Source organism: Aquarana catesbeiana, linkage group LG12 (assembly GCF_042186555.1).
Source record: "Aquarana catesbeiana isolate 2022-GZ linkage group LG12, ASM4218655v1, whole genome shotgun sequence".
NCBI lineage: Eukaryota > Metazoa > Chordata > Amphibia > Anura > Ranidae > Aquarana > Aquarana catesbeiana.
Window position 1 is genome coordinate 164,619,226 of NC_133335.1, and position 24,592 is coordinate 164,643,817.

The 24,592-nt window shown below is 43.8% G+C and overlaps 1 protein-coding gene across 11 annotated transcripts in view; it reads right to left on the reverse strand.

Moving 5' to 3' along the window:
* Nucleotides 1-24,592, reverse strand: part of EXOC7 (exocyst complex component 7) — a 94,771-nt gene that overhangs the window by 15,004 nt on the left and 55,175 nt on the right. For all 11 annotated transcript variants that reach the window (XM_073606146.1, XM_073606154.1, XM_073606147.1 and 8 more), the window contains 3 exons: nt 9,491-9,556; nt 403-523; nt 230-325 (listed from right to left, as the gene is read on the reverse strand). In XM_073606146.1, coding sequence (XP_073462247.1) covers nt 230-325; nt 403-523; nt 9,491-9,556 — 283 coding nt within the window. The remainder of the gene's footprint in view (nt 1-229; nt 326-402; nt 524-9,490; nt 9,557-24,592) is intronic.

Below are 24,592 nucleotides of genomic sequence, written 5' to 3' on the forward strand. Positions count from 1 at the left end.
TTAGAATTGATGAATATTGTACTTATTTAATGGTCAGAATATTAATTAGGAACATCTGCTATGGTTGCTATTTGTTTTGCTTATACATGCAGCATTGGGTTGGCTAGGCTCCAGGATTTTTGTGCCCTGAGAATCATTTATTGCATTTCTCTTTTTCCACTGTGGAAATGATCTGTTTAAAGAATGGTTTATAGAGTGGGACTGTATTATTGGATCTGTGATAAACAACCTTCTTTGGTATGTCTGGATCTGCTGTTCTATGTGTTCACGGTACAAACTGTCAGGGTTCTTCTGAGTCACAGACACCAACTGCATGAGCTCCGACCTAGAAAACAGAGACATGAAAGCGTCAACCTGCAGACAGAATATTCTCAGTTTTCACAGCTATAGTCATTCCCTTACTTCTCCAGAGACTTGAGGATGTAGTTATAGTTGTTGTGCAGGAAGATGGCTCCCAGGGCCAGATCCTCGTACATCTTGGATTTAGACAGTAGTTTGAGCTGAAGGTTTCCTAGGACTTTACCTGAGAGCAAAAATGCCAAGGGTACAACACAAATTTAGCAGTCACTAATATCATGTATGGAGCACTGTATGAGCTGATCATCGTAGGAGCGCCAATTTCAAATCTACAGGTCACAGGACAGCCTTCTTAGCTTGCTGCACAATGCCAGAAAATGTAGAAGGAATTAACATGAACCTTTGCTTTGCCTATGGCAGGACAAATCAGCAGGTTCACTTTAATGCAGACCTCCCCAGCAGCTTATACAGCATTTACCTTACTTAAAACAGAACTAAAGCCTCTGATCCTTTACAGGCAAGGAAGTTGCCTCTGTCCTGCAGTTGCAGTGTGATCATTTATCACACCTGTCATTTGATGGCTTGACAGTTCGGCTAAGAGCACATACAACTGGGACAGTTATCATTCACGGCATGCCTTGAATGTAACGGTTTTGAGAAACAGTTAAATTGATGGGTTTGGTTCAGTTTTAAATCAGAAATTAAAAATAAATATAAAAAAACTGCAAACAGGTAGGTTTATTATTGCAGAAGAAACATGCACGATCTCTTCTGCAATAAAATACACTTACCTGGCTGTTTGCAATCCTCTGTTGAATGTACACTGAATTGTGCATGCGTGGAAGTGATGTCATCCTGCGCTGATTAATTGCAACAGTCAGAGACCAGCACCCGGAAGAACCCAGGGAGAAGATGCTGGAACCAATGAGTGAGCTCACAGGCGCTGGACCATTGGAACTTGGGCAAGTAAACAATTATGTGCCTTTAGCACCAAGTTTTCAAGGTGTTCCTTGAACCAAGGAAAAGACCTTTGAAAGATATCGGTTACTGTAGTCATAAATTACACAGGGCTATAAACCTTGCATGTGACAGCACTGATTGGTACATGCGTTTGCCATTTTCCTCGTGGCTCTTAACTGTCAAATGGAGTTAGTTATGTGCTCCTTCATAACTGGAAGCCTGGGGTGTTTTCCTAAGCCCCCAACACTAAATAGAGCTGCAGAGGTGCAAAGAAAATAGGATTTTTCCTACAGCTTACCTGTAAAATTATTTTCTTGGAGTACATCACGGGACACAGAGCAGCCATTACTATCTGGGTTATACGCCACCTACTGGTGAATGGACACTGGCAGATCAAACATGAAGTCCTTCCCTATATAATTCCTCCTACACAGGAAGTAACTCAGTTTTGTAGAAAGCAATAAACCTCCCAGACAAGAGGGGAGGGACCTCTGTGTCTCGGGATGTACTCCAAGAAAAGGATTTTACAGGTAAACTGTAGAAAACATCCTATTTTCTTTATCGTACATCACGGGACACAGAGCAGCCATTACTATCTGGAATGTCCCAAAACAATGCCCTTGAGAGGAGGGAGACACCATTGCAGAAACTGCCACTATTACTCTTTGTAATACGCTGAGGCCAAAGGCAGTATCCTCCATTTTCTTGACATCCACCTGGTAAAAACCCTGTGGATGTAAAAACCAAAGACCAAACAGTGGTCTTGCACACCTGGGCCACTGACAACTGATGACGGATGGCCCAAAATACTCCCCCACACCTGGTAGAGAATCTCTCCCCAGAAAAAGAAAATGGAATTTTGCTCTTTAAACCATAGGCATCATTGATAAACTGGCAGATCCACTTCTAAATAGTCAACCTGGATGCCGCCTGCCCTTCCTGGGCTCTTCTGGCAGCACAAACCAGGATTCCTGATCTGTGCCGACAACTCAAGTAGATCCTGAGTGCCTGAACTACCTCTAGAGTATGTAGCGATCTTTCTCCTGCTGACTGTGGATTAGGAGAAAAATAAAAAAGGCAAGACACTGTCCTGATTCAAGTGAAAACTAGAAAACACTCTAGGCAATAAAGATGGATGAGGTTGCAACCTCACCCTATCCTGATGCGAGACCAAGAACGGCTCCTTGCATGAAAGAGCCGCCAGCTCTGACACTCTACTTAGTAAAGTGATAGCAACCAAGGAAGCCATCTTCCTAGATAAAGGACTAACAGAGTCTCCCAACTGGTTAAAAAAAATTGCCTCTGCAAAGACAGTCAAGAGCCAATTCCAGTCCCAAGTACACAAGAGTGGCTTGACATGCGGGACTATCTACGTTACAGGCTGTATAAAGTATGCACCAAGGAGTGAGAAACAATAGCCTCTGGAAAAAATGGATAGGGAAGAACTCTAACCCTTAACGGTACTTAAGGCCAATCTCCTTTCCCCTACTGATTGGAGAAAGAAAAGAAAATTTCCCACCCACATATTTCTGTGGGTGCCACTTCCTGGCTTCCCCCCAGGCAAAAAATATTTCCAAGTCCTGTAACTGAAGTTCCCTGAAGCTGGCTTCCAGGGCTCAACAGTGCTAAGATACAGGACTCAAGACTATTAAGTCCCGCTGGACTGGGAGTGACCAAAGCGACCCCCACAAATCTCGCTATGTCAGTGTACCAAGCCCTCTTGGGCTAATTTGGCTAACACTATTATCAGTGTTACCTCCTCCCGGATTCTTTGCAAAAGATGTGGGAGAAGTCGAAACAGAGGGAAAGCATCAAATAAGGGAGAACTGGACCCTTAGGTGTTACCAGTGCATCTGCCCCTATTGCCGGTGGGACTTTTGTCCCGGACACAACCTGTTCCCACTTTTTGTAGAACTTGGAATCTAGTAGATCCACCTGCAGAGTTCCCCCGTCATTATTCTATACCTGGAATATGTACTAGTGAGAGAGACAGCACTTGTAATGTGGTTCACATTCCTGAGCCGCATGACTGGTGCTGCCCTGATGCTAGACATATATGCCTCTGCAGAGGCATTTCCGGATTAAACTTACAACTGGTTTGTCCCCACATCCAGAGCAAGGCATACTAGCCCAAAGTTCCAAGATATTGATGGGCAATATTTTCTCCTGTGGAGACCAAGTCCACTGAACTATAGCCCGCTTCAAACCAACTGGAGAAGCTGGCATCAGTGGTTATTATCTTCCCAATCCCTTCCCTAGATTTTGAACCATCAACCACCAATTTCAGCTCTGCAATACCCCGGGAACAGAGCCCTCCAGCAATCCAATGCCTGGATCTTTATGTTCCAGACAGAGAATGATCCTCTACAAAAGACGTGGAGTAGGACTACATAGGGAAAGTGCCTTGACCTAGATACAACTTCCTCCTGCAGAAATGTATCAAAGGAAAATCTGGAACAGACTGCTTCCTGAACAAAGATTATTGAGGTATACTGAGACTGGCACCCCCGGGGTTTTCAGAAAGTCCAGCACTGGGGCTGGGAGCTTTGTGAACCCTCGGAGCTGTGGCCAGCCTGAAGAGCAGTCTCACAAAAATAAAAAAAGCCGACTTTGCACTGCAAATGCAAAAACCCTTGATGAGCCTGGAAAAAAGCGACACATGAAGATATACGTCAATGATGACTATGTACCCCAAAATCTACCTTAACACTAAATGGACAGAGCCTAAAAACAGATGGATGTCCAGCGGCTTAAGATCTAAGCCAGACCTTATGTCCCCATTTGGTTTTGGGACTGCTACCGGTAGAGTTTTTTTTTTTTTTTTTTTAGAAAGTTTTATTTTGAAAAAAAACAAGTACAGAAATCTCAAATATCATGTGAACATGAACAGGTGTTGGCATAACAATACTATAGTATAGAAGCAAATATTGACAGAGCAACAAAAGCCTTTTCGTGCTGTCGCAGGGACTTTTAGTTTCTTAAACTCTACATGGCGGTTCAACTTGTTTTGTTAGGCTCTGTCTGGTAATAGGACCTGTATAGTGTTTAACTATCCTTCTGGTTCTCAGGCTGTCTGCCCAAAGACGAGAACTGTTAGAGGTGGTTAGGAAAGTTACTTTTGGGCTCGGTTAGTAGGGGTTGTAAGTGTCCATGAGGACTGGTATGTTGTGTCTCAGATCCGACCGAGGATCTAATTGAGTTTGGTAGGGGAATAAGTGAGGTGAGATGTAGTTACAAAGAGAATCTGTATGTGATCTAGTTGAGATTTTCACTGTTGAGATGGGGGGGATAATAAGTAGGGAGGGAGAGGAAGGGGAGGTGACAGCGGGATGGATGGACGAAAGCAAAGCGGGGGGGCGGGGGGGCAGGGAGAGAGAGGAGAAGGGGGAGAGAGGGAGAAGAAAAAAAAAAAAAAAGGGGGAGTGGTTCCGTCTCTGACTCCTCTTCCCAGGTCACGGAGGAGAGTAGGGGTTTCCGTTTCTACTTACCAAGTAAGTTTAGGGGGTCAAGGGGTAATCAGGAGTGTGTATTATAATTTGTGCATTGTTTTAGATGTGGTCCCCCCGCCCCATTCTCTGTTTCCAATGTTGTCCTCTCCTCTCCCTTCTCAGTCCCTCACTTGTGTATGGGATTAAATTAGATTGTCAAGATACTCCCTGTTACTTTATGGTAGTGGTTTGAGAGCTCTGGAGTATGCAGGTGTTGTCTGGAAATGCATCCAGCATGCCCATTTTGTACTGAATTTCGAGGGTGTGTCTTGCGAGATGTGAATTAGCTCTTCCATCTCAGCAGTTTTACGTATTCTGTGGAACCATTCTTTGGTTGTGGGTACTTAGGAGGAGCCCCAGTGTATTGGGATACATTGCCGTGCAGCATTGATCATATGCACTGTCAGGGATTTGTGGTATGCGCTATGTGATCGGGGGAGTGATGAAGGAAAAACTGGGCTGGGGCTAAGTCTAGTTGATAAGAGGTTACTTGGGAGGTGATTCAACATACCTCTTTCCAGAAAGTTTGTAATGGGGTGCAAGACCACCAGATGTGTAAAAAGAGTTTCTTTGTCTTTGTGGCATCTCCAGCATTTATCTAGTGTGGAAGGGTAGAGTCTGTTTAGCAGAGCTGGTGTGCGGTACCATCTAGATTGAATCTTGTAGCCGTTTTCTTGTGTGCTAACGTTCAGTGAGCCTTTATGAATGTTTAAAAAAATGCGTTCCCATTGTTCATCCGTGAGTGAAAAGGATAGGTCTTCTTCCCAGCGCGTACAAGCGTTGCTTGTGTTGGGGCGTAAGTTCTCAAAGAGAAGGTTGTCTGTGTAGGCTATTAGGTGCCGCTGGGGGGAGTTTTGGATACAAAGTTTTTCAAAAGGTGTTAGTTGTCTCGAGCACTGTAGATCTTTGTCTAATGACTTGAGAAAATGGGAAATCATTAGATATATCCAGGGTGGGATGGGCGGTCTATTCATTTGGTCAGCTAAATTAGAGGTCGAAAGGAGTTTCCCTGTGTTAAAGAATTGGTGTGGTCGGGTTTGATTCTGTGACCAGTTGTCTGCGAGGAAGTGGTGGGACATTCCGGGAGGTAAGTCAGGATTTAGTTTAACTGAAGTTAGTGGTCCTGGTATGGAGGATATATCTGTGTAGGTGCACAGTTTTCTGAAGCTTTTTTTTTTTTTTTTTTTTTTTAATAATAAGCCCTTACCTTTGCTCCACAAGTCAAATGCAAGGTAAAAGACTGATGACTCTGTGGCAGACCCTGAAGGCCCAAAGAGGCTTACCTAATCTACCAAGCTTCTGCCGGCTAAAGATGGAGCAAAACCCCTTCAGAGACTGCCCCAAGATCTTCTGGCCTGAGATACTCTCAAAACACAGCAGCCCCAGATGCCTCCCTCACACAGGTGGGGAAAAGCTCACTGCATCTGGTATTCCCGGGCAGTCTCCCATCCATATACTAACCCGGCTTGATCCTGCTTAGGCTTAGATCAACAGATCAGGCATTATCAAGGTGATGTGGCCGCAGTCTAGCTGACAAAAAATGAATGCGTCAGGAAACACTGCAATGCCAAACAGCACAGTAGCTCAGATTCACCTGACACTACTGTCCATCGGGAGATGTGGACGCCGCCAGATCACTGAACCTGAGAGTGGTGCACCTGCCTCCCCCAGCTGCCTCTCTTTTCTGGAACCATTTAACTGGTATAACAGGTAAATAACGTAGCAACTATATTAGCCAACCTAATACACAGTCCCCCAAGGATGCAGGTCCAAAACAATGTTGGTTTACCGCTATGCAACCCGTTACATATGCAAGTATGCAGGTACCCAGGTACCGCGTTATGTAGGTACCTAGGTATGCAAACATGCAGGTATACAGGTATTCTTGCCATTCATACATTTATGTATGAAGTTCAAGGCAAATAAGCACATATGTATGTTTCCCAAGGCAAATAAGCACATATGTGTGTATTCCTAGGTAAATAAGCACATACATATGTATCCCTATGCAAATAAGCACACATGTAAGTAGTCCTAGGCAAATAAGCACATATGTATACAGTTTAATGTAATTAAGCACATATGTATGCAGTACAAAATGAAAACATGCTAGCCTGTGTTTAGGCAATATCCATTTATGGAAGCATGCGTTTACGGAAGCATGTATGTTCTTATGCAAACATGCATTTAGGCAAAACACGAAAGTGTGCGTCTATGCAAACACGCATTTATGCAATACGTGCCCATGGAAACATGCATTTACGCAATAAGCAAGCATGCGTTTATGAAACATATTTATGCAACATATATTACGCAAACGTGTCTATGCAAACATGCATCTATGCAACACGTATCTATGTCCATGTATAGGTGCGTTTACAAACATGTAGCTATGCAAATATGCGTTTATGCAAACATGCATCCACATAAACACATATCTATGCAACATGCATATACATTTATGCATACACATCTACACAACACGTGCCTATGAAAACCTGCATCTACGCAACACGCTTCCACACAGTCTAGGACAGCCTTGGGGGGCTGCATGCGGGAGACACTCGATTGTCGGGCACACAGGGGCCACGGGGCGGGCAGGCTGGGGCCATCTGCAAACATTTGCCTATGCAAGCTTGTGTTATTCAAGGAAGCGTCTATGCAAATATGTGCCTATGCAAGTAAGCATTATGAATCATGTATACTATGCTGCACCTGCTCAACTGCACCTGGGCTCATACTAGTCAGGATTAGCCAAGTTCATAGGCATCAAATGCAGCCTCTATGCTGCTTTAACTAAAACTAAAGCGGGATTCCGGCCAGCTAAAAAAACTGTTTAAAGTCAGCAGCTACAAACACTGTAGCTGCTGACTTTAAATAAGTAGACTTACCTGTCCTGGGTGCCCGCGATGTCGGCCGCCCGAGGCCGACCCGTCCCTCGGCTCTCGGGTCCCGGCACCGCCATTCTAGGTAAGGGAAACAGGCAGTGGAGCCTTGCGGCTTTACAGCCAGTTTACTACTGCGATCTGTGAATGGCCCCGTGGTGTTCTGGGAACACACACAGTTCCCAGAAGACAACGGGCCGCTCACCGAGGAGCAGAACACGCTGCGGAATAGGAAGAGGAAGATTAGGAAGACTGCCTAGCAACAAGGGTTTAGGTAAGTATAAAAAAAACATTTTTTTCCCAAATGTTTTTTTTTTTTTATTTTTTTTAGGATTTTTGGTGGAATTTTTTTTCAGGGTGGCCCTCCACTTAAGCTCCTGCAGACCAAATGCATGCTATTCTGGAGCCACAACTACTTAAAGTACACCGATTGTATCTATGGAACATCTATGCAAAACATGTTTATTCAAACATTCATTTAGGCAACAAGTTTGCAAGCATGTATACTATACTGCACCTGTCCAACTGCACTTGGCCCCATGCTAGTTTTGGGAGGATTAACCAAGCACATATGCATCCCATGTAGCCTTTTTTCTGCTTCAGAGCAGCCTAAAAATAAGCTCCTGCAGACCAGATGCACATTATTCTGGAGACACAACACCTTACAGTGCATTGATACCTGTATAGGGGTGTATCGACTTACAGTTGTACAGGCCCCCCACCGGATTAAGCAGCAAGTATGCACTATATAATCATGACTTATCTGGCCCACAGTCATAAAAAGACCTGGATCCCTCTAATCTAGGGTCCACTCCTCTGGACCTGTATAGCACACTGCAAGAAAGCACCTTGGTCAGAACACTGCACAGGGTTCCATTACGTAGGGTCCAGCACCGTAAGGCTGCATTACAGGCAAACCTAGAGGAATCTTTTCTCCTTCCCATGAGGCTCGGGTACCATCCATTTTGGCTGACAGCTTTGTTCAAATGTATCCGATTGAAGGCCATGATTCTTAATAGAACTGTCCAGCCCTTCAAGTATGCTCTAAGAGCACATGTATCCCATCAGTGACCACCACCTTACAGACACTGGCAAAAAAACAGAGGTACTTACTGTGTAGGAGGGGTTATATATGGAAGGTCTTCTTGTTTGATTGATCTGCCAGTCTCCATTCACCAGTAGGTGGCGTATAACCCAGATAGTAATGGCTGCTCTGTGTCCCGTGATGTACGATAAAGAAAGCGTCAGTATATGCTACTGGGTAGGGGTGGGGTTAAAACATACATACTCTACATTACTCTGAAGATTTGCATTAAGAGCCATGGGAAAAATGGCAAATGCATGTACTGTCACTTGGCATAGAGTAGATGACATTCAGATTTACTAAGTAATGTGACTTGGGGTTTATATACATAGGCTGAAGAAGCAAGTGAATGAGGTACATTTTCACAGGATTTTATGGGTTTTTTGTATTACTTTGACTTGCTCCTGAGCTGCTCATGGTTAATTTACAAGTCATGCATAACCATGACACTACCTGCCTGGAGTTTGCATGTTCTCCCTGTGCCTGCATGGGTTTCCTCCGGGTACTCCGGTTTCCTCCCACACTCCAAAGAAATGCTGGTAGGTTAATTGGATCCTGTCTAAATTAGCCCTAGTATATGAATGTGAGTTAGGGACCTGTAAGCTCCTTGAGGGTAGGGACCGATGTGAATGTACAATGTATATGTAAAGCGCTGCGTAAATTGACGGCGCTATATAAAGTACCTTAAATAATAATAACAATAATAATAATAATAATGAGGACCAACAAGAAACCCACAGAGCATGTCTGATGAGCAGGACAGGCTGAATACTCACAGATATAAGTACTGAGGAGACGTCGGCTAAATTCAGTGCTGTAGCTGCTGGCAGTGGAACTACTCTCTGAAAAACATACAGCAGACAGAGTATATAATGGCAATATTTGATTGGCTCCTAATTGTGTGTGCAATATATTCAGTATGGAGAAAACTATGGTAACCAAACAAATTCCGCCCCTCTTGGGTTCCCACCACTGCGCTTATAGAACAATTAATGTGATGAAGCTGCCACTTTAAACAAAAATCTGAGAAATAGTATATTAATTTGCAATAGTGTCAAAGAAAACTAATATAAGCGGCGCTATAGTGACACTTCAAATGTGATGCAGTGAATGTCTGTTTGCACAGACTTACAACATAAAAAATTGCAATAATATCACATCAATCACCCTGTGCCAATAGTGAAAAAGACTATATATATATATATATATATATATATATATATATATATATATATATATATATATATATATATATATATATATATAATATATGTGCAAAAGACAAAGTCCATGAAACTTGATGAGAACGTCGATTCTGTGCAGGATTCCTTAAATAATCCACTACCCCCAGATGTCAGTGATCCCTCTCCAGTCACATGAAACACTCACCAACTAGATATGCCTCACACTCTCGTGTTCGGCAGACAAGCGTGATAAACCTCCCAGGAAGGTTTAATCGAATATTCCAAATTCCATCCGTGTTATTACACGATCATTCCACATGTAAATAAAAAATTGCACTAATAGTGTGATAACGTAAAAATAAATGTAATAACCACTGTGTACTTCAATCATTGCACTCACATGAATCTCTTAAAAAAAACGAGCAGTAAAACCACAGCAATGTCACATCAAAACTTCCAGTGTGTGCCCTAAACCAGTGCAATATGGTCACGGTGGACCCGAGGTGTGCTTATGAATTCTCACCACCACTCGTACACAGTGGTTATTAAATTTATTTTTACGTTATCACACTATTAGTGCAATTTTTTATTTACATGTGGAATGATCGTGTAATAACACGGATGGAATTTGGAATATTCGTTTAAACCTTCCTGGGAGGTTTATCACGCTTGTCTGCCGAGCACGAGAGTGTGAGGCATATCTAGTTGGTAAGTGTTTCATCTGACGGGAGAGGAATCACTGACACCTGGGGTGGTGGATTATTTAAGGAATCCTGCACAGAATCAACGTTCTCATCAAGTTTCATGGACATTGTCTTTTGCACATAAATATATATAAGCTTTTCTTTTTCACTATTGGCACAGGGTGATTTATGTGATATTATTGCAATTTTTTATGTTGTAAGTCTGTGCAAACAGACATTCACTGCATCACATTTGAAGTGTCACTATGGCGCCGCTTATATGAATATCTTCAGTATACCAACAACTCTAAAGGAAGAAATTACACTGTTTTGTTTCTGTAATCCAATCATAGAAAAGTTCACCATATACCGCATTCATTCACAAGGTTCTTTATTTTAATTAAGAATGAAGGTAAAAGGTTAACAGATTCATACGTTTGTGCTTATGCATGGCATATGTACAAATGTATAGAAATACTCTACATAATATACTGCCAATATTTGTCTTGATAGCCAACTTATGCAACAAATGGAATAACAGTAACAATAAATTATGTACACCAAATTGATGGGTGAGAAAAACAGTCACCTTAGACACAAGGGGACGTTTGTGCAGGTCTGATGTATAGCATCCCCTCAATAAAGATGCTGTACAGCATTAGAGAGGATCAGAAAACTGGGTTCATTGTGGGAAGTAACATTACAAAATCTAAGAATTGAGGAGGGGGGCGGAAAGGGTGTGGATGGATGTACCCCTGACTACAGATCTTGAACTTGTTTGTCTTATCAAAAGTATTAAATAATGGCAGATAAAATATGCAAGGCATACCTAACCGGCCTATAAAAGCCTTATTTATCTTTTTGGTAAAGGGCCTATTCACATTCTGTGCGGTGACCTGCAGTTTTCTGCAATGGATAAATGTAGGTCACCATGAGGGCACACAGAAAACAAGTTCCCTATGTTCTCTATTCACACCACAATACTGTTATTCTCAAGTTTGCATTTTACCGCACATAATGGCATTGCAAGTCACTGCACAGCAGCACTAAGCTGCTTTTTTTTGATAATGCTATTTGTCTGGCTATTATGCTGACCCAAAGGCCTCAATTTCTTAGTCACTGACTCGAAACAAGTATGCAGATCCAGAGTTCTAACTTTCTTCGGGTTACACTAGCTGCGTGCTTGTTCTGGCTCAAAAGGTACTAAGGCTACAGCAGACAATGGAACATTTAGAATGAGGACAGCAATGGCAATAGCCACACTTACAAAATAAAGTAGGTATAGAGGTTCTCTTAAGAGCAGGGCTTTTTTTTCCCCTCAGAGAATAGATATAGTAACTCAACCATGCCCCAAACTTTCCCCCAGATAGGGGGGCAGGATAGTGTGCCACAGCAAATAGTGGGTGTGGCCAAATTGCACTAAGAGTAGGAGGGTCTTAAAGTGACATTAAATACCACTAATGTATTTTGTACAGAGTGCAGGGTTTAGTAATGCACTATGTACAGAGTTCAGGAGTGCATTACGTAGAAAGTGCTAGGTTTAGGAGTGCACTATGCACAAAGTGCAGAATTCAGAAGTGCACTACATACAGAGTGCTAAGTTCAGGAGTGTGTTATATACAGAGTGCAAAGTTCAGGAGTGCACTATTTACAGAGTGCAGGGTTCGGGAGTGCGCTAGGTACAGAGTGCAATACAGAGTGCAGAGTTCAGGAGTGCACATGTACACAGTGAAAGGTTCAGGACTGTGTTACGTACAGAGTGCAGGTTTCAGGAGTGAAGAAGTGTACAGAGTGCAGAGTTCAGAAGTGAAGCAGTGTGCAGAGTCAAGGGGTGTGAAGTGTACAGAGGGCAGAGTTCAGGAGTGCGCTATATACAGAATACAGGAGTGCACGTGCACAGAGTGCAGGGTTCTGGACTGCGCTACCTACAGAGTGCAGGGTTCAGGAGTGCACTACATACAGAGTGCAGGGTTCAGGAGTGCACTACATACAGAGTGCAGGGTTCAGGAGTGCGCTACATATAGAGTGCGGGATTCAGGAGTGCGCTACATAGAGCGTGCAGGGTTCATGAGTGCGCTACAGAGTGCAGGGTTCAGGAGTGCGCTACAGAGTGCAGGGTTCAGGAGTGCGCTACAGAGTGCAGGGTTCAGGAGTGCGCTACAGAGTGCAGGGTTCAGGAGTGCGCTACAGAGTGCAGGGTTCAGGAGTGCGCTACAGAGTGCAGGGTTCAGGAGTGCGCTACAGAGTGCAGGGTTCAGGAGTGCGCTACAGAGTGCAGGGTTCAGGAGTGCGCTACATACAGAGTGCAGGGTTCAGGAGTGCGCTACATACAGAGTGCAGGGTTCAGGAGTGCGCTACATACAGAGTGCAGGGTTCAGGAGTGCGCTACATACAGAGTGCAGGGTTCAGGAGTGCGCTACAGAGTGCAGGGTTCAGGAGTGCGCTACAGAGTGCAGGGTTCAGGAGTGCGCTACAGAGTGCAGGGTTCAGGAGTGCGCTACGTACAGAGTGCAGGGTTCAGGAGTGCGCTACGTACAGAGTGCAGGGTTCAGGAGTGCGCTACATACAGAGTGCAGGGTTCAGGAGTGCGCTACATACAGAGTGCAGGGTTCAGGAGTGCGCTACATACAGAGTGCAGGGTTCAGGAGTGCGCTACATACAGAGTGCAGGGTTCAGGAGTGCGCTACATACAGAGTGCAGGGTTCAGAAGTACACTACAGATTACAGGGTTCAGAAGTACGCTACATACAGAGGAGTGTAGGGTACAGAAGTACGCTACATACAGAATGCAGGGTTCAGGAGTGCTCTACATACAGAGTGCAGAGATCAGGGGTGTACCATGGATAGAGTGCAGAGTTAAGGACTGCATAGCTCATTGGCGACATAAAACCAAAAAGGACACCCTGTTTCCTCCCCAAATCACCACCCTTGACAGGACTGACCCTTCATCCCCCCTCCCAGTATAAATCCTCTTCCCGTCAGAACACCTCCCAATCCCCATGGCCCCCATAGCAAGCAGCTTGCTATGAGAGACACTCAGCAGGGGATGGGAGCCAGGAGCACCAGCGAGGGACCCAAGAAGAGGAGGATCGGGACTGCTCTGTGCAAAACCATTGCACAGAGCAGGCAAGTATAACATTTTTTTTTTTTTTAATTTAGCATAACAAAACAACGAACATTTAGTTTTGTGTTAAGCCACATTTGCCACATAGCGTCCCAATTAAACAGTGCATTGAGGTTTGCTTGTACGTTGGAGACATCCTGTATAGACATTATTCTACTGCAAAGTTTGGTGTTATTATACACATGACTTCCAGGTTCTTTGCAACTAGGGAGATGAGCGAACAAAGGATCTTCCACCCAGAAAAAACCCACCATGTGGGTTCTGAGCCTAGGAAGGGTTGAGGGGGGGGGACACAATTCCAGGGGTCAGAGAAAGCAACCAGCCAGCTTTAGAGTGAGAGGAAAAATGTTGCTGTGTCGGTTTCAGTGGGATGGAAAAAATGGAAGCCTTTTTAGTGTCCAGCGTTGCAGTTGACCATATGCTAGGTGTACAAAGGAGATCAGCTTAGCATGCGACAAGCGACATTATACAAATAAACTTTTGGGGTACCTGTCTGTTCTAAGCAAAAAGGGATCATCTGAACTATATTTTTTTTTGTTACATCATATACAAAGTATATAAGTGAAGTTTTGAACAAGTATTCTCTATAGTAATCTGGAAGAAGCCAAGAAACTTATGAAACACATCAATATTTTAAAGGGAATACTAAATGTAGTATTTGGAGTAATGTAATGGTCCTTAAAAATTACTATATTTAAAAATTGTTAATATTTGCTTAAAATTTTCTGTAATATTAAAAGAAAATAATTTGTTTTTGTATAAACCAATCTGCTTGTGTAAAAGCGAAATGTATTCAAAAGAAGGAAGCGCTTAAGGGCGCGCAACATGTAGAGTTTTCGTCACTATGTCTCTACCCCCAACCAGCTGCTCCTTCCATTTGATATCATCTCATTTTGAATCATTATTGATCAATCTGTTCCACTGTGGTAATAGTTGGTTGTTTTAGGTGGTGTAGCATTGTTTAGACCAGTGGTTCTCAACCTTTCTAGTGCCATGACCCCTTGATAAAATTTCCCAAGTTGTGGGGACCCCTAATGCCCCGTACACATGGTCAGAGTTTCCTACGGAAAATGTTTGATGGGACCTTGTTGTCGGAAATTCTGACCGTGTGTAGGCTCCATTGGACATTTTCCATAGGAATTTCCGTCACACAAAATTTGAGATCTGGATCTCAAATTTTCCGTCAACAAAATCCGTCGCCGGAAATTCCGATCCTGTGTAGACAATTCCGACGCTATTGAACTTTTTCTCGGCTCGTCGTACGTGTTGTATGTCACCGCGTCCTTGATGTTCGGAATTTCAGACAAGATATGTGTGACCGTGTGTATGCAAGACAAGTTTGAGCCAACATCCATCGGAAAAAAAAACATGGATTTTGTTGTCGGAAAATCCTATCGTGTGTACAGGGAATAACAACAGTAAAATTATTTTTGTAGCGTGGGTTGTCAGCACCCAAGACAAGACAAGTAATTTGCGCCTCTAACCCACGGACATTTAGCACTCCCTTTCACTCGTACAGTATTAAAACCCCTTATGGTACATTTTAGGATGTACCACTCTTTCTCTTTATTCTCCTTTCTTTCCCTTTTATCTCTCTCTATCCTATTTTCTTGTTTTTTCCCCCCACCGCTCTCTCTAGCTCTCTTTCTTGTTCTTTCTCTTATTCTTTCTTCTCAATTTTTCTTTGTTCCTCCCCCTCTTTTCCTCTCCCTTCCATGTATTCTCTATTTTTATTTCTTCTCTTACTCCTGGGGGGGTCAGTGGCAGTGCTGGGGGGAGTTCTGATCAGCCAACTTAGGTGCTCTTGATCAAGGTCATCTGCTGATCTGAGAACTGTAGTGGGGACTTTTATTTGCAACTATAATCACAGGAAGTGTTACTCACTGTGTCTCCGACTTTTTTGTTTTTCGTAGCAGTGACACATATGTCGAAATCTCCTCCAGCCCCTCCCACTTCACATTCCTCCCCAGTCAGCTGACCTCTCTGCCCCCCAATCATGGCGTGAACTGAATGGGTGGCTGCGAAGAGGCTGAGTGGGTGGCCACAAGCTCCAAGCTCCTGCTGGGCAGCCACAAAAAAGCTGAGAGAGCAGTGTGGACTTCAGTAACATCCCAGGATTCGGTGACCCCTGGCAAATCATCTTTTGACCCCCGAGGGGGTCCCGACCCCCAGTTTGAGAACCACTGGTTTAGACTAAACACCATGTTTTGTTTTAACATGTCATGTCAATAATGTGAATTTTAAAGATTAATAAAAGTTCATTTTGTATTTCAACACTACAGATGTGCCTCTAAAGTCCATGTTTCCTTCTTTTGAATACATTTTGCAATATATTTAGGATGTGGGCACACTCATACCTATCTGTATCCACAACGCCATCTTGTGGTGATACATTTAAATTTAAATTTTGCTTGTGTAAAAGACCATTCTTGGGTGCGATAAAGTCCCTTTTTCTCCCCCCCCCCCCACCCCCTGAGAGTTATAACATGTTTAGGGATGATAGCAACTGAATTGAAATACTGACCTGGCTGCATTTACACAGCCTCTATCACCCTCTGAAAAACAATTTACAGTGTATCACCATTTGTAGGATAGTAGAGCTGCAGCTGCAAGCCTTCAGGAGGCTATACACCTCTTGAACATTCCTTTTTTTTTTTTTTTTAATGGGAATTTGGTATTGAAAATCCAATACACAATCACAATCCAAACAACTGGTGGAACAGTCCCATAAACGTCAATAGGCGGTTGACAGATGATATCGCAAACCGTAAGGTTAAATTTGCCATGGCTTCAAAACAAAGCCTCTTATGTGTACTAAGAATGGCAGGAGTTAGATGGGCAGTAAAATCACAAATAAACTACCTGTTTTTACCCCTCTTTGCCATGCATGTTAAATGGCCCTAAAGCAGTAATACATTGCCCATTATTAACATCCACTGGTTATGCCAAGTGTGCCAAGACACTTAACAAGACTTCAACCATTGCCAGGAAAAACTGCAATTATTCTTATTCTGTAAAGGTATTTGGGGAAACTCGTGGAAAGCCTACAGAAATATGAAAGTGAGCAATCAGTAAATATTTTATGGAAATTACACTTAAGTCGGTCATAGATGGATCAAAATTTGGCTGGTTCACCAGGGACCAGCCAATTTTCCGGTGGGCCATACTGGTTCAACAGAAGTCGTTCTAATAATCAACTTCTGTTGAACATGAATATTGAAACATTTTCTCAATCAGTGGCTACATCGGAGTCCAGCAGAGAAGTCCTGCTGTTAGAATACAAAGGCACATTGGTGAGGGTTCCTCCATCCACTTTGCTTGGGTGGATGAGGGAATCCATTTGTTTCTTTTAATGAGTCCGCTTGGCTGATCGATAGAAAAAGAGTCATCTATGGAGAGCTTAAAGCAGAACTTTACCCATAACAACGACCGTATGCAGAACTTTCACCAATATAAACATATCTTTTATATAAAAAAAAAAAAAACAAAAAAAAAAAACAAAAAAAAACAAAATACACACTTTAATGGATTTAAATGGCCACGCGCCTTAACCAAAATAAAACCATATCCTTTTTTATATATATATACCATAAACTTTCACACTTAAATATTTAGCCATACATAACATAATTAACTCAGCCTTAACAGCTCGAGTTAATATAAAAGATGTTTAAATATATACAGAACTGTCCCCTTTCACCTGAAAGGGACAAAACCACATAATAAGGACCGCGACATGAGAGGGAGGGGTGGGATGCTCCTTCTTTCTTGATCCACCGCCAAATGTAGCTCCTACACACTTGTAATTCTTTATATAATGGTTAGCTCGTGCCACCCTAGCATATGACCTGCTTTTAAACCAATAAAATTGATTTATTTTTAAAACTACCACTACTTTAACTGCTATATTTATTATTGGTCTGCAACGGTCCCATAGTTGGGCGGAGCAAATGTCTTTGCCCCTCCCTTTCCCTTCCACATTAATAATTATGCTACCAAAATTAGCGTGTGCTGTAAATTTCCTCTTTTCTTCCTGCTGGAGGCTGCCGTTTTGCTGAAGCCCAGAGCCCCTTGAACAGCAGTAAATCATAAAGTGGAACTAAACCCATGGATTTAATGGTTTCAATAAACTCACATTCCTGGAATGCCAGGATTGCTAGTGATCACATCTGCTTGTCTTCTCAACTAAACTGTCAAACCATCATATGGCTGGTGTCAGAACTGATCACATGTGCAGCACCATGGCAGTTGCAGATCAAACAAAAGCAGTTTCCTTGACTGTAAAGTTGCATTCACACATGATCGCGGGTGGCAGAGGCGGCTCTAGGCTTTGAGAGGCCTTAGGCAAAACTTGGACACGAGGCCCCACTCACACCCATAATGGGAAAAATACTAAAAATGAACTGGGGTATGGGTAAGGCAATCATTGGGAGTTCAGGAGTGGGGCTAACAATTTAGGTGTGCTGTAACCTGTAGTGTTCAGATCTACAGCTCACGGAACATTGGCATGATCAGCGAGCTGTGATATAAAAACATTTTAAAAAATAGCATTAAAAGGGGTTGTAAACCCTTGTTTTAAAAAAAAAAAAAAAACAACAAACATATACTTACCTCCACTGTGCAGTTCGTTTTTGAACAAATATCCTTTTCTGGGGTCCCCCAATGGCGTTCGCGGCTCCTCCCCACATTGGGAAACCACCTAGGAGAAGTGCTCTCCCTGGGGGTTACCTTGTGGGCACGCTCCCTTTTCCAGCATTTGCATCCATAGACACAGAATTCCGGACTCAGCCCCGCCCCCCGCATCATTGGATTTGATTGACAGCAGCAGAAGCCAATGGCGGGGCTGCTATCAATCTTTCCAGTCAAGAGCCCAGAATCCCCGGCCAGAGAGGTAGAGCGTGTCTCCGGCGTGGGGACGAACGGGCTCAGGTGAGTAAAATGGGGGGCTGCTGAGTGACAGAATTTTTTTTTACACTAATGCATAGGATGCACTAAGGTGAAAAAAGATGAGGGTTTACAACCCCTTTAAATAATAGAAACAAATCTTAGAGCTTACCTATATTATGTGAAACTTGTGCTTTTTTTTTCCCACAGAAGCTCAGTTCTGGGTTTAACTTGAGCTAACCAGTGTACAGGAGGGGACAGCAGGGTAGAGCACAGGAGGTCAGGAGACAATACGGGGGGGGGGGGGGCAGCAAGGGACATTATGGGGCACACAGCAGAACATTGGGCACATCATGGGGCACACAGCAGAACATGGGGCACACAGCAGAACATTGGGCACATCATGGGGCACACAGCAGAACATGGGGCACACAGCAGAACATTGGGCACATCATGGGGCACACAGCAGAACATGGGGCACACAGCAGAACATTGGGCACATTATGGGGCACACAGAACATGGGGCACACAGCAGCACATTGGGCACATCATGGGGCACACAGCAGAACATGGGGCATGTCATGGGGCACACAGCAGAATATTGGGCACATCATGGGGCACACAGCAGAACATGGGGCACACAGCAGAACATGGGGCACATCATGGGGCACACAGCAGGGCATAGGACACACAGCAGGGCATGGGACACATCACAGGGCACACAGAAAAACATGAGTTACATCATGGGGCTCACAGCAGAACATGGGGCACTTTAAGGGGCTCACGTCTGGGCATGGGGCAAGCAGCATAACATGGGTACACAGCAAGGCTTATCAGAAGGCACACAGCAGGGCATGGGGCACACAGCAGGGTACAGGGCACACAGCACAGCGTGGTACAGGGCACACAGTAGGGTACAGGGCACAGCAGGGTACATGGTACAGCAGGGTACAGGACACATAAGGGTACAGGGCACAGTAGAGTGCATGGTACAGGGCACAGCAGGGTACTGGGCACATCAGGATACAGGACACAGGGTATGGGGCACAGCAGGGCATGGGCACAGGGTATGGGGCACAGCAGGGCACAGGGTACGGGCACAGCAGGGAATGGGGCACATCAGGGAATGGGGCACAGGGTATGGGGCACAGCAGCGTGCAGGGTATTGGTCACATCAGGGTATGGGTCACAGCAGGGCACATCAGGGTAGGGGCACAGGGTATGTGGCACTGGGCACAGCAGAGCACATCAGGGTACTGGGCACAGGGTATGGGGCACATTAGGGTACTGGAAATGGCAGGGTACAGGGCACATCAGGGTACTGGGCACAGGGTATGGGGCACATCAGGGTACTGGACATGGCAGGGCACAGGGCACATCAGGGTACTGGGCATAGGGTATGGTGTACGTCAGAATACTGGGCACAGCAGGGTACACTTTCCTTTCAGTTTCCTTTAAATGCAGAGTAGCGCGGGAAGCGGCTGTATTATAATAAGTCCTTACTGTCCTCTCTCATGACGCGCTGCTCCCAGGCGGCCCCTCCCCTCCTCTCCTCGTATGCTTGTGACATCACCTGGAATGGACAAGAGGAGAGGAGGGGAGGGGCCGCCAGGGAGCAGCATGACATGAGAGAGGACAGTAAGGACTTATTACAGCCGCTTCCTGCGCTACTCTGCATGTCGGCCGATACTCGATCTGCCCGTCAGCTGCCTGTGATTGATGGGTAGATCGCCGCAGAGCTGGTGACTTTGCGGCATAGCAGACTGGGAAACCACCACTGTTAAACACTGCAATAGGCAAATTAGGTGGCTGTGAGGCCCCTGTGAGGGCGAGGCCTTAGGCGACCGCCTAACTTGCCTAATTATAGAGCCGCCTCTGGCGGGTGGAATCGCCGCAATTCTGCCCCGAGATTTCAAACTGGCTGTAAATCATGGGACGTGTTTACGATGCCATTACTTCTAATGGCACTCCAATCGTGCCGCAATTTTGCCAAGATTGTCGCTCAGTAAAGCGTGCTGCAAACACAATGCGTGAAGCTTGTCGCTCAAAAAGGAACACTTCTTTTGGGCGACAGCATCGCGTGTTGCGATTTGCCATTAGAAGTAATGGCATTGCAAACGCGTCCCATGTTTTGCAGCCAATTAAAATCCGATTTGCGTCCCGCATTTTTGCAGTATTCACACATGATCCACCTGCGATCATGTGTAAATGCAGCCTAAAGGATAGGAGAGTTTAATTCCACTAAGGCTGTCAGCAGATCGGTCTCTACAAATTCGGCAGTGCCAAAAAAAAAAAGAGAGCAACTGAGCATGTTCAGAGCAGGATGAGACAGTGTATTACTGGATTTTAAATTGTATAGGCACTTATTTTTAATGTTTTACATAGCTATACCTGCAAAAGGGGCCAGCCTGAAGTGATCTAGCAGGACAAAGTGGAACTTTGGTCAGAAAATTAAGTAAATATAAATGTAGAGACAACAGGAGGATGCAAACCCAGGGCAGAGTGCACAAGCCTTTGTTTAATAAGTGTAGGAGGTAAAAAAAAAAATGGTCATTGCACACAACCTTATTAAACAAAAGCCTCAATGGCATAATTAATAAAACTATCATATAAGATACAAGTACTCCTCAAATAGAAAAAATAACCGGATACATATAGAATGGGTTTATTTTATACACATTATGATAAATGTCAGGAGGTTGTCTGGCATTCATTATCCCCATCTATAAAACATGCCAAGTATAACAATAAAATAATTTATAGAGCGTCCTGTCCTATGTAGTGTAAGAGCGTCACCAATAATTGTCAAAGCTGTTCCTATGACAACTACACTGACGTCTTTTTCTAACAGCTGTCAAGGTTCTATTCTTGGTAGATTTGAAGACACACCTCAAATGTTGTTTCTCACCTCCGGTGAAATAAATGTTAAAAAAGAAACAAATGGTGGAAAGCTGGCAACTTGCAGATTTCTCTTTAATCTCCTAAACCCAGAAAATTGCAGCAAAAACTGAGTTATAAATAGAAGTGTTCTACTACGCAAGGTGCAGCACTGCCCTTTAGTGTCTATGTTGTGCATTTACAGCCGCAGGTCCAGTCTAAGCCAGAAGAATATAAACATTCATATACGGAAGCCTTCAACGTTTTCTATCACATTGCATGATTTACAGTGCTTTGAAAAAGTAATCATACCCCTTGAAATGTTCCACATTTTGTCATGTTACAACCAAAAAATTGGGATTTTATGTGATAGACCAAAACAAAGTGGCACATAATTGTGAAGTGGAAGGAAAATGATAAATGGTTTTCAATTTTTTTTACAAATAAATATCTGAAAAGTGTGGCGTACATTTGTATGTAGCCCCCTTTACTCTGATACCCCTAACTAAAATCTAATGGAACCAATTGCCTTCAGAAGTCACCTAATTAGTAAATAGAGTCCACCTGTGTGTAATGTAATCTCAGTATAAATACAGCTGTTCTGTGAAGCCCTCAGAGGTTTGTTAGAGAACCTTAGTGAACAAACAGCATCATGAAGGCCAAGGAACACACCGGATAGGTCAGGGATAAAGTTCTAGAGAAGTTTAAAGCAGGGCTAGGTTATAAAAAAATATCCCAAGCTTTGAAGATCTCACAGAGCACTGTTTAATCCATCATCCGAAAATCGAAAGAGTATGGCACAACTGCAAACCTACCAAGACATGGCCGCCCACCTAAACTGACAGGCCATCAAGGAGAGCATTAATCAGAGAAGCAGCCAAGAGGCCCATGGTAACAAGAGGAGTTGCAGAGATCCACAGCTCTGGTAGAAGAATCTGTCCACAGGACAACTATTAGCCGTGCACTCCACAAATCTGGCCTCTATGTAAGAGTGGCAGGAAGAAAGCCATTGTTGAAAGAAAGCCATAAGAAGTCCTGTTCGCGAGAAGCCATGTGGGGGTCATAGCAAACACAAAGAAGAAGGTGCTCTGGTCATATGAGACCAAAATTTAACTTTTTGGCCTAAAAGCAAATCGCTAAAGAATGCAAAAGACTTGAGACTGGGGGGGGGGGGGTTCACCTTCCAGCACGACAATGACCCTAAACATACAGCCAGAGCTACAATGGAATGGTTTAGATCAATGCATATTCATGTGTTCGAATGGTCCAGTCAAAGTCCAGACCTTAATCTACTTGAGAATCTGTTGCAAGACTTGAAAAATTACTGTTCACAGACGCTCTCCATCCAATCTGACAGAGCTTGAGCTATTTTGCAAAGAAGAATGGGCAAAAATTTTACTCTCTAGATATGCAATGCTGGTAGAGACATCCCCAAAAAGACTTTCAGCGGTAATTGCAGTGAAAGGAGGTTCTATAAAGTATTGACTCAGGGGGGCTGAATACAAATGCACGCCACACTTTTCACATAGTAAAAAATTCTGAAAACCATTTATCATTTTCCTTCCACTTCACAATTATGTGCCACTTTGTGTTGGTCTATCACATAAAATCCCAACAAAATACATTTAGGCCCCTTTCACACGGGCGAATAGAAGAAGTTATCTACCGCACCTAAACTCAGACAATGCTTTCCTATGGCCCCATTCACACACAGCATTTAGCGACGGTTTACATGGGGTTTTGTGCGGTTAGAAAAAATAAATTTGACTGCGTCCAGGTCCGATTTATCGCAGCTATCTGTACATATCCGCAGGTAATTGCAGTGTACTATTTCACTTGCGGATAGCAGCGACAACAAGGAAAGAAAAGCAGGAAGCAAATCAGAAATGGCAAGAATGTTCCACCGCAGCTAAACACAACTGCAGCTGCATGTAATCGCAATGTACAACTGCAAGTGATCGCTGTGCCATGCTTTTAAAAGTGGAGGACAGCCGCCCCTGTGAAAGGGGCCTTAAGTTTTTGGTTGTAACATGACAAAATGTGGAAAATTTCAAGGGGTATAAATACTTTTTCAAGGCACTGTACCTCCTCCCCATGTTACACAACTAAATACTAAACATCTTTTGCGATGCTTAAGTACCTTTTTTGCAGGACCCAGACTCATATTTTCATCTTTCTCATGAGAAAGATGTCCCACCCAAAGCTTTCTGGGATATTGATGTCACACATCCCAGGAAGCTTTGGGGCAATCAATCTCTACTGTATTGTGCATGCGCTGGGTGAACTGCACTGAGCATGCACCACAGCCTGCCATCAGGGAGCCGACTGCAAAAAACCTAGAAGAAACAGCCAGCCCCCTAGCTAATGTGATATGAGAAGATGGTGGCGCACTACCTGGAGTGCTGAATCGGAGAGGCAGCCCACAGGGCAGGCCACACTGGATTTGCTGAAAAAAAGGTGAAAATATGGGTCGAATTTCGAAAGAATTTTCTTTAGAAAATCTTATCTAAGAATTTTCGTTCGGCTTTCGCACCATTAGTGGGCTGCAGCAACAGCTGATTTTCGTGCAGCAATCAAATTTGAGTAATCGGACATGTTGGAAATTTTTTGAAAAACGAATGATTTTCCAATCAATGATGGGAGAATCGTGCGAGAAAATAGGAGTTTTATAACAGCTTACCTGTAAAATCCTTTTCTTTTGAAGTACATCACGGGACACAGAGCCATAGTAATTACTATGTGGGTTATAGTCCACCTTCAGGTGCTGGACACTGGCACACGCTAAACAGGAAGTTGCCTCCCTATATAACCCCTCCCATACCAGGAGCATCTCAGTTTTGTAGCAAAGCAATACACGTGTATACTAGAAAGAGGGGCGGGACCCTCTGTGTCCCGTGAGGTACTTCAAAAGAAAAGGATTTTTACAGGTAAGCTGTTATAAAAATCCTATTTTCTTTAATCGTACATCACGGGACACAGAGCCATAGTAATTACTATGTGGGATGTCCCAGAGCAATGCCAACTGAGGGGAGGGAGACACAACCAAAGTAGGGCACCATGAGATCAGAGGACTTATACTGCTGCCTGCAGTACACTGCGCCCAAAGGCGACATCCTCATGTCTTCT